Below are 18,671 nucleotides of genomic sequence, written 5' to 3'. Positions count from 1 at the left end.
CCCGGAATTTTGGGAATGCTCGAAAAAAAAGCGAAAGCTTGCGGGTGAAAATTATTGCAAGACCAATAGTCGCCGGCCAATTCTGCGAAATCGATACAAGTGGAAATAGAAGTGTGCACGGGGCGCGAAAATATCGACGGAAATTCGGTTCCAGTTTTTATTATGAATCCGACACTGCGCTGTGTGTCTTCGTCTATTCGAACGTGTATCCAGCTTTTAAGAATCTTCTTAAAATGATACAGGAGCTAGATGCGTTCAGATATGATAATTATGGTCGTTGTGATACAAACCTAACTTGGCCAGACTGTAATGGCTCGTTATTAGACCGCGGATTTTATGCATTTGTGACAGAAGAGGGTTAGAAATGCGAAATTATGAAGACATTAGAAGACTTTAAAGATATCGTTACATTATTGTTAATGCACTGAAATCGTTTAAAGGAGAAATACATTTTTATTCAATCCCTGTTTCTTACGATCAATGCAGAAAGATTTGATTTTTATTACAAATCCGCGGTCTCCCGTTACTATCTAAACGATATTACATTGTAGACGAAGCCTTGAATAAATTACAATTATGCTAGTCAGATTGTGGAATAGAACGAACTATTGGAATATTTCAATAGTACTATAGCAGAAATACCATAGCAGTACTGTAGCAGAAGTATTATAGCACCATGTTTAGTCCAGAGTTGGGCAAAATTTCATTTGGATGACGGATACGATATGAGGATTATATAATAATATAATATAAGATAATATAATAATATAAGATAATATAATAATATTAATAATAATATAATAATAATATAATAATATAATTGTATATAATATATAAGAATAAAATTTTATTCGACATTATCGAATAAATATCTATCTAAACGATATTACATTGTAGACGAAGCCTTGGATAAATTACAATTATGCTAGTCAGATTGTAGAATAGATCGAACATTGGAATATTCCAATAGTACTATAGCAGAAGTATTATAGCACCATGTTTAGTCCAGAGTTGGGCAAAATTTCATTTCGATGACGGATACGATATGAGGATTATATAATAATATAATATAAGATAATATAATAATATTAATAATAATATAATAATAATATCATAATATAATTGTATATAATATATAAGAATAAAATTTTATTCGACATTATCGAATAAATATCTATCTAAACGATATTACATTGTAGACGAAGCCTTGGATAAATTACAATTATGCTAGCCAGATTGTAGAATAGATCGAACATTGGAATATTCCAATAGTACTATAGCAGAAGTATTATAGCACCATGTTTAGTCCAGAGTTGGGCAAAATTTCATTTCGATGAAGGATTCGATATGAAGATTAACGAATAAAATTTTATTCGACACTATCGAATCGAATAAAAAATTTCACTAGATACCAATTCATCTGAATGAGATTTGATTCGAACAAAAATTCATTTGAATAAGGAGGCACTTGTTATTCGAATAAGAATTTATTTCTACATGCATTAATTCGGAAAATAATCGACTAGAATAAAAAATAAATGGTCAACAATTATTGGCATTATTATTTGAATGATTCATGCGAATAATTTTACAATATGTATACGAATAATTTATTCGAATAATTGTGCAATCTCTATTCGAATAATTTATTCGAATAATATTATACAATCCCTATTAGAATAATATTATAATCCCTATTAGAATAATCTATTCGAATAATGTTATAATACCTATCAGAATAATCTATTCGAATAATATTATAATTTCTATTAGAATATTCTATTCGAATGACATTGCAATCCCTATTCGATTAAATTACTCGAATAAAAAATGAAGAATTATTCGGACAAATAGATAGAACAATTTGTTAACGATAACGAATCATTGTAAATCGAATAAAATAATCGACTAGAAATACTTCGTTCGAATAACATTTTCAGAGAAACATTTATCCGAAAGAATTCGAATGAATACCCGACTCTGGTTTAGTGAAAAGTAAATCGTTTCCAGATACAGATTTTAGTAAAAATCATAGATTATCCAAAGCCTTTCATTCCGTTTTACCTTAACCTCGGTATTTTAACCAATCCTGTGCACGTTAGACGAGAAGTCACCCGAGAAATATGCACGAAAGTTGCACAGACATAAAACCGTTTTTATGATCCAGCTCTCGCGTATGCAATAAACGTCCGCGGCACTACGACACAGCCGGGGTTACAGGCTCCGCAATAATACCGGCCCATTGAAAAGCCAATTTTTTAAAGGAGTCCGCAATTTGATCGTTGACCGCAGCGTATCCCTAATAGTGACAAATCTGCGCCCAGGCAGTGGCACATATTGCCCGGCGCGTTTCACCCATTTCGGATGGACAGCGGAGGGCGCGCCCGGCTCGTCCAGCACGTAAACACGTAATTTATTTCGACAACGGGACGGCTTCCCGGCCGACGGTATCAAAGGTAGCGCAGCTTATTCCCCAACATAATTTCCGCGACATGCCGTTTTTCACCGTCGCGATATTACAGGCGGCGCGGCGCGGCTGGGCTCGCCGGCTCCGGGAATTCGTGGAGTAATTTCCCGAGGAGCCGAGCGTCGAAAAATCGCGCACGTCGCACGCAACTATTGCCGGGGCCCGGCCTTTGTGAATTCCGGTCGGATAAATTGTGCCGGCGAGTAGGATAGCCGTTAAAAACTTGAACCGCGCGGCGATCCGGCGGCCAGATAAAGCGCATGCAGCCCCGCGAGACCGAGCGGGTACGCGCGGCTACGTCGGCATTGTCCGCCGCTTTCCAGCTGGCATAGTTCTCATCTTGATATATTTTCTCATTCTGTGGCATCGCGCGGCGCTCGGAAACTGGCCGAACACGCCGAGGGCGGCTAGGGAACCGGCCCGATAGCGGTCCCCGTCTGTTCCTGCACGAATATTTCACCTGGCTCGCGTAAACATTCCTGGCTCCGAGGCGGAGCTCTTCAAAGACGAAAAAAAACAAACAAACAAACAAAGGAAAACCGAGCGTTTTTTCGAGCCGGGCTTCCGCGGGTCCGTTCCGCGCCGTTGCACGATAAACGCTTTATCGACTCGCTCGCCGGATCGGGCGGCAGAAGGCGCGCCGAACCTCGCGATTTCCAGGGGACCGCTGACTGTTTCGTGCTCTGCTACGCAGTTTCCGTGCTCCTTCTATCTGAGTTTCTTCGAAACGATTGCGAATTACGTAAAAAGAGTACCTGGAATTGACGAATGAAACGGAAACTAGGGTAGTGGAGCCGGTCACTGTGCGATCACCAATTGCTGCGCCTTTGGTCTGTTTTTCGGAATAATTAATTTCATATTTATCGAATAAGACGTGTTAATGTTTTTTATTCTTTTATTTTGTTTATTTTTGAACGAAACATTTAATACGGTTTATTCGATGAATACAGGGTGTTCCAAGCATCGGTGGTATAATCGAGATTCTACAGGAAAAAACGTTGTACGTTTTACTAGTAACGTATGTTACTTGCGGCAAATGTTACGATAACGCTTATTAAAAATCAGAATAAATGTCTTACTGTTACTTTAACACTTTATCGACCGCTAGCCTATTTATCGGCTTTTCGATTGCCAATGTTTATCGATCGCTAGCCTATTAATCGGCTTTTCGATTGCCAATGCTTATCGACCGATAGCCTATTAATCGACTTTTAGCTATCGACGGTTTTCGCTTCTTTACTGTTTTGTTAGTAGCTGACCTCCCCATATCCTTATGAATTATAATTATAATAATTATATTATTATTTATTATTATTTTTAAAGGAATAAGCACAACACAATGAATAGCGAAAATTTAGCCGGTACTGGGAGCAAATGCGCGCGCGACTAAGCCAGTCCTTACTGAGTGGCAGCCTCAACCACGACCGGACGATAAAGTGTTAATAAACTAACATAAAACAGCTGTCTTTTTTTGTGCTCCGTAAATCAAGTGTTAAATCTCAGAAGGTTTGGTGTTAATTAATGTTAATGGACTGTATTTAAGATTTATCAACTGGTTGTGTGAAAGTCATTGTTTAGTACAGCACGATTACCTATAACGCAAATTCATATAGCGGGTAACATATTAACCGCGTTATACGAGAATTTACTGTTTTTAATATCGCGTGCTTATGCGGATCATCTACACCGACGGGATCCGTTTATTGTCTAGGCAACTCTGTCGTATGTCTCTCTCTCTCTCTCTCTCTCTCTCTCTCTCTCTCTCTCTCTCCCGGCAACGTTACTTTCGGAGGAACGTTTGAATGCATGCCGCGAAAACGGCAGACGCGTTTGACGGCGACTGACAGTCCCGAGCGAGCCGTGCAGCGAACGGGCGGATTTTGCCGAACTTCTCTCTAGAGGTTTCTTGGCCGAGTACGGAAATCAGGACGCGACCGACGGATTCGGTTCAATTTGTTTTCGAACACAATATTTGGCTCGGGAAATATTCTGCTTGTCTGGCTGCGGACTGACTTATTCTACTCGGGCTTCGTTTCTTCTGTTTGCCAGCCCCCCCTCCCCCGCCCCGAATTCTCCCATGGCTCTGTTTGCGACGGAACACTTCCCGGGAGTGCAGTTCGTTTTATACGGTGACCTTTGTTTGACCAATAAATGATTCGTTCTGCTGATTCTCGAATTGATACAAATTTTCGAACGAAAATATTTGTGCGCTCGGTACCTTTATTCGCGGCGATGGTTATTTCTGCTCTTAGAGTACCGTCCGCGCAGGCTATAAGTAGTTGTCCGATCAAAAATCGTCCATTTACTGGGACAGTATTATTTTTATGGTAAGCAAGTACCGAGTTCTCGTACACATGGATTTGTTTCTGGAGCATCTCTTTTATGATATTACGGTGCAGTTTATTTCGTGAGAAAGCATCGTTTCTCTGACTAAAGGTTGATCTATTCTATTTATTTCTTACTCGAGGTAATAAAGTAAATTCTCCCTAATTGACGCTTAGCTTGGAAACATAAATGGACAATTTGGGAAGAGGAGATACGATTAATCGAGCCATGCGCTTCGTTTTCATAATTATTTATAATCGGCGCCTATAAAAATAAGCGATGTCCATTTCTGTTTACAAGCTGTTTATAATTAGGGAGACTTTATTGTAACTAGACTGCGGATTTTATTCGTTTATGACAGAAGCGAACGGGTGGAATGCAAAACAGTAAATGCAGAGGATAAATATAACAATGCAGTTTGATTATTTTCAAATGTTTATACGTAATATGTAATTAATAATGTTTATGATAACGTGTTTATATTAACTATATATTAATTATGTTTATATTAACGTTTATATGTAATTAAAAATGTTATACGTGAATATAAATTTTTATATATATTTATATTCCATCTATATATTTATATTCTGCACGAAGATCCGCAGTATAATAATAATTTAAATTCTTTTTACAAAATACGAGGATTTCTGTGTTTGGTACTTTTATATATAACAAATACTTTCTCTGCCTGTCAAGCAGGTACGGTTTATGTGTCATTAAATCATTATTCTGTCCAAAGACGAATAATTTAATTTTCAGCGGAACATCTTCTCGACAATACAGCGCAGTTTTTGTCGATCAAGAAACCATTCGTCCAATCCTAGTTTGTCTTATTATATTTACAATATTTTTATCTGTACATACTACTGTGATCAAAAAGTAAGGTGAAATTGTCATTTAAAACTTCCGGGCATTAGGAAGGCAGGTAATTTCTTTTTCCTAGGTTGGTAGGACTGTCTGTAACATTTGCCAAGTGTCTGTTTGTCAAAAGGTTTAATTATCTCCGAGTTACACGTGTTTTTGTAAACAACCAAAAGTGAATTTTTCGATTTTTACAATGGGTGATTTTGTTGAGCAAAGAACTTGCATCAAATTTTGTTTGCGGAACGAATATTCTTGTGCGGACACGTTGAAAATGTTACGGAAGGCTTTTGGTGGTCAAACTATGGCACAAAAAAACGTTTATAAGTGGTACAACAAGTTCAAAGCGGGCCGAGAACGCGTTGAAGACGAACCGCGCTCTGGACGACCATCAACGTCTACCGACGAGGGCCACGTCCAAAAAAATCGAAGATTTGGTGCTTGAAAATCGTCGACTGACAATGAGAGACCTCGCTGATAGTGTTGGAATATCATTTGGCTCAGTCCAAACCATTTTGAAGGATGATTTGTGTCTCAAACGCGTCAAGTCTCGATTGGTGCCATGTCATACTGCATTGGTTCTTCGCGACTTTTTTGCCAAAAACTCGACTCATATCGTTCCGCAACCACCGTATTCGCCTGATTTGGCTCCGTGCGACTTCTGGTTATTCAGCAAACTCAAAAGGCCGATGCGGGGACGCCGTTTTGACACGATTGAGGAGATAAAAACCGAATCGAAGAAGGTCTTGAAGGCTATACCGGAAAAAGACTATTCCGACTGTTTCGAGGACTGGAAAAAGCGTCGGAAACAGTGCGTTTTATCGGACGGGGATTACTTTGAAGGGGATGAAATTGATTTGGAAGAATAAATAAAGAATTTACATTTTATAAACAAATTCACCTTACTTTTTGATCACAGTAGTATCTAAACGTTTAACAGTCTGATCAGAAAGTTTCATTTATTTTGTCGAGTTATTCAATCTCGCAAAGGAAGATTTACAAAAAGAAAAGAACGCGTCAAATATCTCTAGAATATTTTATTACAATACTTTCATCGTATAGGAGAGACTCTTGTTGCAGAGTAAATTGCACACCAGTTTCGGGTTCCCGTTTCAATTAAAATTCTATTACGGCGCTCGCGAAACGTATGAATCTGATTGTCGGTTTGACTCACCTATCACCGTTAAATTGACTTTGGAGTTGCGTGTCTGCCCGATCTGGAAATCGACACGACACCTGTAGATGCCGGCGTCCTCCTCCCTTATGTCGTCGACGCCGAGCTCCGCCGGCGTTCTGTCCGGCATGAAATACGCTCGGTTCGAGAACACCGACTCGTTCGACCATTTTACTGGCTTGCCGGAGTCCTGATTCCTTGCGTCAACACTGGAAGAAATGCCAACGGAACAGTCGAGCAACATAGAAAATAAGCGACTAGCAATTTCGTATTAAAATTCGCACACTAATCCCTCGATTTGTTTCACAGCTGCGTCGATTAGCTTCGTTCTTAATAATTCGCCTAATTGTACGAGACACTTTTTGTTCCTTGTACGTCTTTGTTTGCTCTTATTTCGAGATTTTGATCAGAAAAGAATCAAATTCTGTTTCGATTTAGAAGAAATATGAATTATGTACGAGTCTCGAATTATGTTTAGCTCGTTACAGTGCAAGGGATTAATGTGAGAGGAATTGAGAATCGTGTACAGTAGCTCACAAAACTGTTTGCACACCTTTTAAAACTGAATTTTAATATAATATTTATATATTTATATTTATAATATTTATATAATATTTTAAAACTGAATTAAATGACTTGAATTTTTTTTTAGTTGATAGAGGGAATAGTTTAATAGATGATGACCGAAATGCTTTTTTTTTACTTTTTCCGTTGCTAATAACAATCTATCGTTTTTTAACTTTTTTATCTTAGCCTATAATGAAAATTTAAAAAATGTCTTTCGTAGATCCCGGTAACTTATATACACGTTGAAAATTTTATCGGAATCGGTTCACGTTGTTACGAGTTACAATAAATTAAAGATCGCAAAAATCGCAGCTTTAACACGGTTCCGATCAAAAACTGTAAAAAATCTGTAATTTTTAAAATCCTTCGGCGCTTGTAAAAATCTACAAAAAGACTTTTTATAAAAAGGCCTCGAAACATACAAAAGACATTTATTAAATTTTCGTTGTAGGCTCAAATAAAAAAAGTTAAAAACGAGGGCTTTCAATTTTTTCTTTTCATTTCAAGTAATTATTTCGCAAAATTAAAAAGAGAGCTTTTAGCCATCGTCTAAAAGACTGTCATCTAAAAAACACTTGAGTCATTTGGTTCAGTTCTGAAAAAATTACGTTTTAAAATAAGTACGAACACTTTTGTGGGACACGCTGTACTTCGAAAATCTATAGAAATAATCGCTTCTCTGAAAAATGCAATAATTTTCTTTCTCTTTTTAATAATATTATGTTTACTTCCAATAGGTCGTATCAGTTTTTAATTAAATAACGATGTTACAAGCAGCCGTGCGTCGCGGAACGAAGAATTTCATAACAGCGGCAGGGCGCGTAATTCGCAGTCTCCGCGGCGGACAGTTCGAGCGAGCTGAAATTAAAAAGAGCCGGGGACGAGTCAGTGAATCATCGGAGAATGCCGGCCGTTGAACCGCGCCGAGCGGAATAAATTCTTGCGGGGTTGGAAGTCAAGCTGACCGACGCGACGGAACCGGCCACCAATCTTGCGTCCCCGTCGACGCCCTGTTTGCGGCCCTGTCCTGGACCGATGGAGAAACGAGCGGATACAGGGCTCGGCCGCGGGCTACCTGTGTACGCGCCCACCGTCCGCAAATTGATTTGTATCTCACCTGTAAACCGACGTGGCGAGATCCTCGCGATACCACAGCACAAGAAGCACCGAGTCCCCTTTATGGGTGGTTGATATGTTGCAGGGAAGATTCGTGGGATGACCGACCAGCGCCACGATGTGCGATATAGGGACTGGAACAGAGTAACACATGGAGACGTGAGATTACATCGGCTGGATCGTGTCACGCCATTACAGCCGGCTACAGTTTAATCTCTTATTGATGCTCACGCGACGCCGAGCTCGAGCCGCGTTCTCGGCCAGCATCGCGCATACTTTCTCCGTCCCGTTTCTGTACACCGAATTGCCCGGATTTATGGTGTTACCTTCGTAATCCTAATGGATCGAACAATTTCTCCCGTATTTTCACCGACGCGTTTGCTCAGAGAGATAAGTCAAAGTCGGCTTTTAACGTTTCCGGAGAAATAAACGATCTTGTGTACACAGATTTACTTCAATCCCTTGCGAATGAACTCTGGTGTTCGGGTATTTTTCTTTTGGCAATGATTAACAACTTTCGCTATTTAGGCATCGCGCAAATTTGGCCGATTTTGCTCATTTTTTCAGATCGCTTTGGAATTTTGTTCAGTGGTGACAGATAAAGAGATCAGTTTAGAAAAATACAGCAACGTTCTGGAACTTTTATTTGAATCGAGCGAAATATTTTTTTATCCAAGCTAGAGGAATGAGATAGGTACATAAATTTTTTAATTTGCGTTTCATATCAGCGACGAGTATAACAGAACGTTATGCAGTGTCTTTAGTTCGACAACGAATAAACTATTGCATATACTATTCTGAAACGTAACACGTTTATCTGCTCATGTATATTCAGAATATGTAATAATTTTTATGATCAAATAGATTTCGTCAGAGTAAAGTCACAGCACTGTGAGAAGTAAAATATCGTGCTAAAATACTATTATATATGATTAATATTGATGCTAATCATGTAAAATGAAGCTGATCTGTTACGTGTTTATGGACCACGGTATAAAAAAGAGAGATGGGTCGATTACGGTTATCCTATCGAGAAATTTCTATGACACTAAGAGTTTATTCCACGAGTTCCCGCGGGAGGTGTTAGTAAAACACCGGTATTCGCCGATACAATATTATTTTATATTATATTTGTGTAAGTGTAGTGCTACGACTACTACATGGTGTCTCAAAATTATTGTACGAGCGGGAAATGAGGGGTTCCTGAGGACATTTGAAGCAACTTTCTCCTTAACGAAAATGCAATCCGCGGCTCCGTTTACGAGTTATTAACGAAAAATAGTGACCAATAGGAGGCGAGTTCAGCTGGCGCGAGGCGGACGACCCAATGAGCGGAACTGTGCTTCGGCCGCCCATTAGCTCGGCCGCTCGTTGGCTCGACCGCCTCGCGGTTTTTCGTTAATAACTCGTAAACGAAGCCGCGGATTGCATTTTCGCTAAGGAAAAAGTTACTTCAAATGACCTCAGGAACCCCACGTTTCTCACTTGTACAATAATTTTGAGACAACAATTTTGTATATCAGTGTTACTGTAATGGACACCGCACGCACAATAGAATTCTCATCGATAATACGAAAGTTTTACTAGAACGCCTAGCGGTCTCTATCAGAAGTTTACCTTTACACTCTTAATTAATTAATTAATTAATTCCAGAAAATGGAATACAGAAAATTGATCTAGAGTTGAAAAGTCTTTTCCGGTTTCCTGAGAAAATCACCGAAAACCGAAATAGCCATCGACTTACAGCTCCAGTAAGCCTCGTCCAAAGTCAAGGTTATCTCAAGGTTAAATGTAAGCCTGACAATAAAATTTAACCTTATTTTTGGGAATCGTACGAACTTTCACAAGCGGTTCAAATAATTCTGTGCGTCGCTCGACGAAGATCCGAGATCTAAGAAGCCACTTAGTCGGATCCAGCGTTTCCGGAAAAGGGAATCTCGGACGAAGCGTTTCGTCGTTCCCGGTCTGATTTATTCCGATAACCGGGCTGGAAATGAGGACGACGCGTATACTAGATGCCGCGAGAGATGTAACGATCTTACCGGGGACGGTCGGCACTTAATCAGAAAATTGGTTCGAGGCGAGCGACGACGCTCGGAGTCTGAGCGCGTTCGGAAGCATTCACGTAACGAACAACACGCGAACGTCCATTCGGCCTAGCGACGGCCAACAATAAGCTTTTGTTCCCGGCCGGCCCCCGTCCTTACGTCGCTCGGGCGCACAATATCCATTTATTCCGAAGATAATAACGGCGAACAGAAGAAGGATGTTTTCGGCGTTGCGGATGCAACGAGCATTGTCCGCAACGATTCCCCCTTCCTTCGGCTCGTTCGACTTTAACCCTGGAACGGTCGCATCTAGGTCACCCGAGGACAACTCGAAGCCCGTTTTCTGGCGGCGAAACAAAACCCGGAACGAACCTTCCCGACTCTTTTACCTGAAATATTGCGCTACTACGCCGATTATCTGAACTAATAAGCTGGGAACTATTTCCCGATCTATTGGATTGGTCAAGAAGTTCGTTCGATTTTTTTTATACTCGTTTCTTATATTACTTGATATTCCACCTAATTGATAAATCTAATTCTAACATCTCAATTTTGGAAAAGTTATTCTGTTTTAAAATGTGTCACATATACAGGGTGTCGTGTAATCGGTGGTACAATCGGGGGATATGGGCTGATTCTACGTGAAAAAATAAGTCGAGGAGAAAGAATAACATTTTCTCGTTGAAGGCTTTGTTAGTATGACGTGGAGTAGCATCGGTCTGTTATGGTCAGACGCGCCACTTGATTCCTATTCCATAGTATTATTTTTCTCAACCTACTTTTTTCTCGAAAACGGAACCTCGAATGCGAACAAATTTATTCTATATTTTCGACTTATTTTTCCACATAGAATCAGCGTGTATCCGAGTGGACCACGTGGCACCCTGTATTTGTCCACACGACTGTGTTCAAATAAAAATGAATTTCAAACCTTACGCGACACTCGACGTGTCAAATGTTGTTCCGAAACGAGTTCCAAAGATTCATCTACTTTGGTGTTATCACGTCATAAATGTAAATGTAACGTAACCATATATTCGTCGCATTTGTTCACAATCCTGATTCACTGTCAGATAATCAAATTTTCGAGTACGAAGTTCCTTATTGCAATAGGGACCAATTTAATCAGTAGACTGTTATGCATTTTTGACAAAAATGAGTAGATTAGAAACAAAATTGTAAAGATATAAGACGAATTTGAGGATATTCGTAAATATAAAAAATATTATAATATAATCGGTTAAAAGTTAATATAATATAGTCATATTATAACATATAATCTATATATGAGCCGTTTATTTGGAAAATGGCATAAGTCACTTTGTTTTTAAGTCGATATATTTAAGGGTTTGCGTTTTAACACGTTTCAAAATATGGATGCTAACTTTCGAGAAGATTTACTTGTATTTGTTATCTCAGCATACTGATATTTTTCTCAGTATAAATAATTTCGTATAAACATTAAAAACTCACCACTTTTCATTACGGTAAAGTGACTTATGCCACTTTCAAAATAAACGGCTCATATTATCCAATCCGATAATCTCACAATCAACGTAGACAATTTTCATTTTGCACGAAAATCCGCAGTTTATTAATTAGTATTTCAGTTATGAGTAAACGATGTAGAAAAACAGTTGACGTACACAGGTTTCGATAATGCGTAGGTCTACTGTAAGCTGTACAACGATATTTCTGTTGAACGGATTCGCTCTTTTTAGATCTCCCGTGGAACGTAATCTCTCTATGATAGATCCGCTATTGATCCGTCGATGGGCGCAGTTCTATGAATTTTTGATACGACGGCTGTCACACGCGTGACGCTCTATAAATACCCGTCGTCGTTTAAGAACGACGTGGGAACGAAAAATTCAGCGCGGATGATGGAAGGGATTAGCAATCGATTTTTATAAAAGCGTGATATATGCAGTCACTTCGCGAGAGTGTCGCCTATCTCAGAAAACTTTCCCCGACGTGTTATCAGTTTCAGTAGCCGATGAAAAATTCAGTACTCTCTCGAAAGCTTCGAACGGAGTTTCCTATAAAACTGGCATTTTTTAAAAAGGAATCTTGGAATTAGGTGCCCACTGTGACAACAAAAATGCATTATTACATTCTAATACGTTAATTATGCGCATTAAATTCTCAATACGAAACTGATATAGAGTGAATTAATATTCGCGGAGCGATTCGCTGTCTAAATGTCACATCAATCATGTAAGTTTACACTTATGGTTACCTTCGATAACGTACTCTCTCCACACCATCTGTCCGGCCAACAATTGTTCCACGTTATCATCCCTATTTCATTTACCTCTCTATTCCTGTCTACTCACAGGTCCATGTCGAATTAATTTGAGGTTTATTCGCAACCATCCGGCTAATTCTCCGGGTATTTGACTTAATTTTAGTTAACGAAATAGTAGCTTGAAAATTGGTTTTTAATATATACAAATTCGAAATCGAGTTCCAGCGAACTCTACCTTAGGTCTGCTTGTTCTCTATTCTTTCTGCTAAATAAATCGCACGAGTTGGATGGCCGTGGAATTCTTAATTTCAGTTCACGAAATACAGTAATGTCTCTCTAATTGACGCTCAGATTGTCCACAGAAATGGTCTATTTGGGAAGAGAGGATACGATTATTCGCTCCTTGCGGCTCCTTTTGTTATAGTTTGTGGCGGACCAGACATAAAAAGACACGTCCTTCAAAGGCGGGGTGTACATATGCCTTTTTCGGGGTTTCCCGACGCAAGGCGTACACCCCGCAATAAAACAATAAAAACGTTGGGACACAGCTTCGGACCATAGGTCCCGGATCACCCCGGTCGGAAAATCTTCGGGAAAGGCCTTCGCCCTTCCCAAGGACTTTCCCTTACCAATAAATACGAGGACTTCTCGACCGAGAGAAGTCAGTTAGCAAGTTTTCCTCCGACTCTCAACGTGTTCATATTTCTGTCTCATCCGTCACTCGTTTACCTTTACCTTCTACACACTGTACCTCATCGCCTTTTGTTACAAGTTATATTAAAGTTCTCGTTATATAAAAACCAAAAAAACTCTCGGATTATTTTATATAAACCGTCGCAGTAACCCCTGCGACAAAAGTTGTTGACAATTCGTAACTATAATAACGAACCGCAAGGCTCGAATAATCGAATCTCCTCTTCTCAAATTGTCCATTTTTACGGACAATCTGAGCGTCAATTAGAGAGACATTACTGTAGAGCTTGAAAATTGGTTTAATATAAACGAATTCGAAATCGAGGTCCAGCGAACTCTTCCTTAGGTCTGCCTGCTCCCCATTCTTTCTGCTAAATAAATCGCACGAGTTGGATGGCCGTGGAATTCTTAATTTCAGTTCACGAAATACAGTAATGTCTCTCTAATTGACGCTCAGATTGTCCACAGAAATGGTCTATTTGGGAAGAGAGGATACGATTATTCGCTCCTTGCGGCTCCTTTTGTTATAGTTGTTGACAATTCGTAACTATGATAACGAACCGCAAGGCTCGAATAATCGAATCTCCTCTTCTCACATTGTCCATTTTTACGGACAATCTGAGCGTCAATTAGAGAGACATTACTGTAGAGCTCGAAAATTGGTTTAATATAAACGAATTCGAAATCGAGGTCCAGCGAACTCTTCCTTAGGTCTGCCTGCTCCCCATTCTTTCTGCTAAATAAATCGCACGAGTTAGATGGCCGTGGAATTGGGTCAGTGTCAGTACCCTCTGTACGGGCCAAATGCTTTTCTATCCCCGCTCCAACATCTCGAAAGGAACCAATCTACCTCGACAAACAGCGGTGCGGTTCTGCACGGTTTCCTCGCGGCGCGTTAATCACCGTTCCCGACCGTTTCGACCCGATAAAATCGGACAAACGGGTCCGGCGGCCCAGCAGCCACTCTCTTCCTGCTGATATTATCGATTCGAGGCCGGCAGGGTTCACGGTGCCGCGCGACAGCCGTTTATGTACACGTTTCCCGCGATGTGACAAACAGCGTGACACCGGCCACGGTGTAGCTCCGTACACGGGCATAATTCATGGACGTCGTTGATACGTCGCGGGGACGTCAAGTCGGATTTTCGTGCCGTCCCGACGCGGCCGGGCAAACCGGAGGGTCGAAAGGAGTTGGGAACTTGGAATCGCGGAGGCGTCGCGCCCTTCCAGGCGTGGAACAGGACCCTGGAGAATAAGACTCTTAGCCCTTTTTAACTTTCTTCGGGAACTTGAGCGGAGATAAAGGTGTAAGCGATCGTAACTTCAACCCTTTGCGCTGGAACGACCAGTCTGATCCGCGATGATGATTTCATACATGGTCTGCTAAATGGGAATGTTATTCATTCGTTTTTAAATTGAAACTGAATTTGATTTTTCTGTTAGCAAAATCCAGCGATGAATGTCAATTCAAATATGCGACAAACAAAAGTTGTCTCGATTTATCAGAGACAGAGAGCGAGAGAGAGAGAGAGAGAGAGAGAGAGAGAGAGAGAGATAGATAGATAGAGAGAGAGAGAGAGAGAGAGAGAGAGAGAGAGAGAAGGCATGACTAAAAGATGTTCGTATCACATTCCAAAATAATTCTTACATGAAAAAAATTTAGATTTGAAAAATTGTTAAAAGTATAACTGTTGTATAAGTCACAAGACTCAATTTCACGCGCATAAAATACGCTCTGTCATGTAAAATAGAGACAGCGTAGGTCAGAAAAATGATGTTAGATTTACAGTTAAAATGGCTTCAAGTGCAAAGGGTTCATTTCCGAAAAATGACCACACACGCGCGCACAGTCGTACAACTATCCAGCTAAAATTTCGCATGCATATTTACACCTATTCGAAACAATAGCACAAGTTTCTCTAAAACGTTACGTTAAAAATCGTCGGAGTTATTAACAACTGGACAGACACACTGATTTCATCGGTCCTAGTTATTCGTGTTGCCGCGACGAATTTATCTTATTTCTGAACCAAAGAATAGAAGATATGTTCGAGGCAGTCGTATTAGATTGGCCACGGTGTGCATTTCGCTGATACGAAATGGAGTATAATGTGCACGGTACCCGCAGCACCGACAATGCATTGCAGACCGTCCAGCGCAGCGGCAAGACACGGCAATTTGATTTCCTTTCGGCGGTTTCTTTTTTAATTAATTTAACCGGGACCGACGGGAAAGCCGAGTGTCCATCGGAGCGCGAAGAGTGGTTCCACGAAATGGCAACACGCGAGTACAAGTTCCAACAGCTCTTGGGGGATTGTGCGCGCCGGTTGCAATCCGATCGTTTGCACGGGCCGGCCGCGGGTGGAATTATTTTGCAACACACACCGGCCCGGGGAGTTTCATGGTCGCGGTTTCCAGGGGTTGCGATTCATTCGATGCGCCGGGAATTATTTGACGAATACCGAAAGGGCATTTGATATTCCGCAGCTACTTTAATGAAGTTGTTACCCACGTGGAAGCTGGCGATGCCGGTACTCGTAAACTCCGTGATTCGATAACGTCCCGGATATTATTAATTATCGCGTCGGGGTCCATTCCGACCGGCAACAAATTAGGGCCCGTTTATTAATTCGACGTTTAGATCGGCGCTGCCTGCGAATAGCAAAATTTAGTTATATGGGTAATTAGTTGCTTGGTATTAGTGTCTACTGTTCTAATTTGGCTGTTTTTCGTTTAATTTTGTTGTCTGTAGTACTCGGTCTGATTTTATAGCTTGTACCACTTTGCCCGATTGCGAAAGCATATACCTTTTCTTGCTTGATTTTGTTGCCAATACTTACTCGGTCTGACTTTATAGTCTATGCTACATTGTCGGATTTTTAATGAATTTGCTTTCTTCGTCGTTCCTGTATTCTACAATATTTTGTCCGATTTTTAGGACTAATACAATTTTGTCAGATTTTTAAACCATATACGTCCTTGTCTAGTTTACAAAATGTACACCTTTTTCTCCGATTTTGAAATCATATACTTCTGTGTTTGATTTTTAAAGTATATACTTTTGTGTTCGATTTTTAAAACATATACTTTGTTTTTGATTTTTAAATCATATACTTTTGTGTTCGATTTTTAAAACATATATTTTGTGTTCGATTTTTAAAACATATACTCTCTTCTTTGATTTTTAAATTATATACTTTTGTGCTTGATTTTTAAAGCATATACTTTTGTGCTTGATTTTTAAAGCATATACTTTTGTGCTTGATTTTTGAAGCATATACTTTTGAGTTTGATTTTTAAAGTATATATCTTTTTCTTTGACATTTCAGCCTATACTACTCTCTCTGATTTTTATAACCTATACTATTTTCTCTCCTTTTTTTTATCCATACTTTTTCACTTAACTATAGTACACTATAGTACTTATCTGATCACAATTTTCTTCTTAAAAGACCACAAGTCTTACAATTGGTCATTCTGCTTGTCTCGCCACTCTAACCATCCTATTCTACTTTCTTACATGCTCGTAGATGTATTACATTTATGGAAACAACGCCGCAGATTTCCTCCATTAATGATAAAAATAATAACGCAAACAGACGTAACGCGCTAAAATACAAATGTTAAGAAAGGTATTATTTTCGATGTATTTAAACTATGGATTAAGAAGTAAAATATTATGAATACATTTACATCGACTTTCGTGGCCGAAAGAATCGTCGACCGTTGAATATGCATGAGGCTCATCGAACCGTGTTAAACTCGCACCATGGAGCCGTCGCGTCCGCGTCGGCGAGATTCGAAAGGAGACTTCCGGCACCCAACTTTAATTTAAGAAGCGATTAATTCGCATTCCGGACCCTTCAGCTAAAGTGCATTCCGTCGAAGCGAATTAACGTTTACCTTGAATTAAAGTCCGCTGCTGCGAAGTTTATTTAACGACAAGGGAAAAAAGGGAATGGGACCTGGAGGCGGATGGGCGGGGAGGGGGGGAAGGGCTGGTGAAAAGAGGTGGAAACGATGCGGACGAAACAGGAGACGGCGTTTAACCGGAAAAGTGAAATCGCGGCGGGAACGGCGCACTTGGAATTAATTGAAGCACGTAATTTCGTAATTGCGCACGCCTCTTACAGTCGCCCAGCGAAATTATTGTGCTCCAAGGGTTTTTCGATGAGGCCAGGCCATTCGATGAGCTTCATTGGTGCCTGTTAAATAATTATTACTCTGCCACCGAACCTATATTTTGTCAGCTTTCGTTCCGAGAAAATAAGACAATTGAAACATCCGTTTATTCATTTCTTTTCGAACCTGTTCTTCAAAACTGACTAATCAAATTCTCTGTACGTCAAAATTCAGCTTGATATAAACAAACAGTAGCGAACTCTTGCGTTCACGATTTAAAGTGGGACCAAGTCCAATGCGGAAGTCGGAATATAAATGAAATATTCCGCTACTACGCCAATTATCTGAACTAATAAGCTGGGAACTATTTCCCGATCTATTGGATTGGTCAAGAAGTTCGTCCGATTTTTTTTATATTCGTTTCTTATATTCCTTGATATTCCACCTAATTGCTAAATCTAATTCTAACATCTCAATTTTGGAGAAGTTATTCTGTTCGAAAAAGTGTCACATATACAAGGTGTCGTGTAATCGGTGGTACAATCGGGGGATATGGGCTGATTCTACGTGAAAAAATAAGTCGAGGAGAAAGAATAACATTTTCTCGTTGAAGGCTTTGTTAGTATGACGTGGAGTAGAATCGGTCTGTTATGGTCAGACGCGCCACTTGATTCCTATTCCATAGTATTATTTTTCTCAACCTACTTTTTTCTCGAAAACGGAACCTCGAATGCGAACAAATTTATTCTATATTTTCGACTTATTTTTCCACATAGAATCAGCGTGTATCCGAGTGGACCACGTGACACCCTGTATTTGTCCACACGATTGTGTTCAAAGAAAAATGAATTTCAAACCTTAAATATGTTGTTATTCGTCGTATTAGTTCACATTCCTGATTCACTGTCAGAGAATCAAATTTTCGAGTACGAAGTTCCTTATTGCAATAGGGACCAATTTAATCAGTAGACTGTTTTGTTTTTTTGAGAAAAATGAGTAGGTTAGAAACAAAATTGTAAAGATATATATATAAGAAGAATTTGAGAA

The 18,671-nt window shown here is 39.8% G+C and overlaps 1 protein-coding gene and 1 long non-coding RNA gene across 2 annotated transcripts in view; one reads left to right on the top strand and one right to left on the bottom strand.

The window, feature by feature from the left end:
* Positions 1–18,671, bottom strand: part of LOC117227649 (neural cell adhesion molecule 2) — a 634,847-nt gene that overhangs the window by 193,914 nt on the left and 422,262 nt on the right. Inside the window, exons 2-3 of the mRNA XM_033483085.2 lie at positions 8,515–8,647; positions 6,831–7,039 (exon numbers count right to left, since the gene is read on the bottom strand). Of these exons, the coding sequence (XP_033338976.1) occupies positions 6,831–7,039; positions 8,515–8,647 (342 nt within the window). The remainder of the gene's footprint in view (positions 1–6,830; positions 7,040–8,514; positions 8,648–18,671) is intronic.
* The window catches only part of LOC143259980 (uncharacterized), a 252,628-nt gene that overhangs the window by 195,456 nt on the left and 38,501 nt on the right, over positions 1–18,671 (top strand). The window lies entirely within an intron of this gene.

The sequence above is a fragment of the Megalopta genalis genome, chromosome 8 (assembly GCF_051020955.1).
Source record: "Megalopta genalis isolate 19385.01 chromosome 8, iyMegGena1_principal, whole genome shotgun sequence".
Lineage (NCBI taxonomy): Eukaryota > Metazoa > Arthropoda > Insecta > Hymenoptera > Halictidae > Megalopta > Megalopta genalis.
The sequence above is the reverse complement of the archived record's forward strand: the minus strand, read 5'-3'. Positions and strand labels throughout refer to the sequence as shown.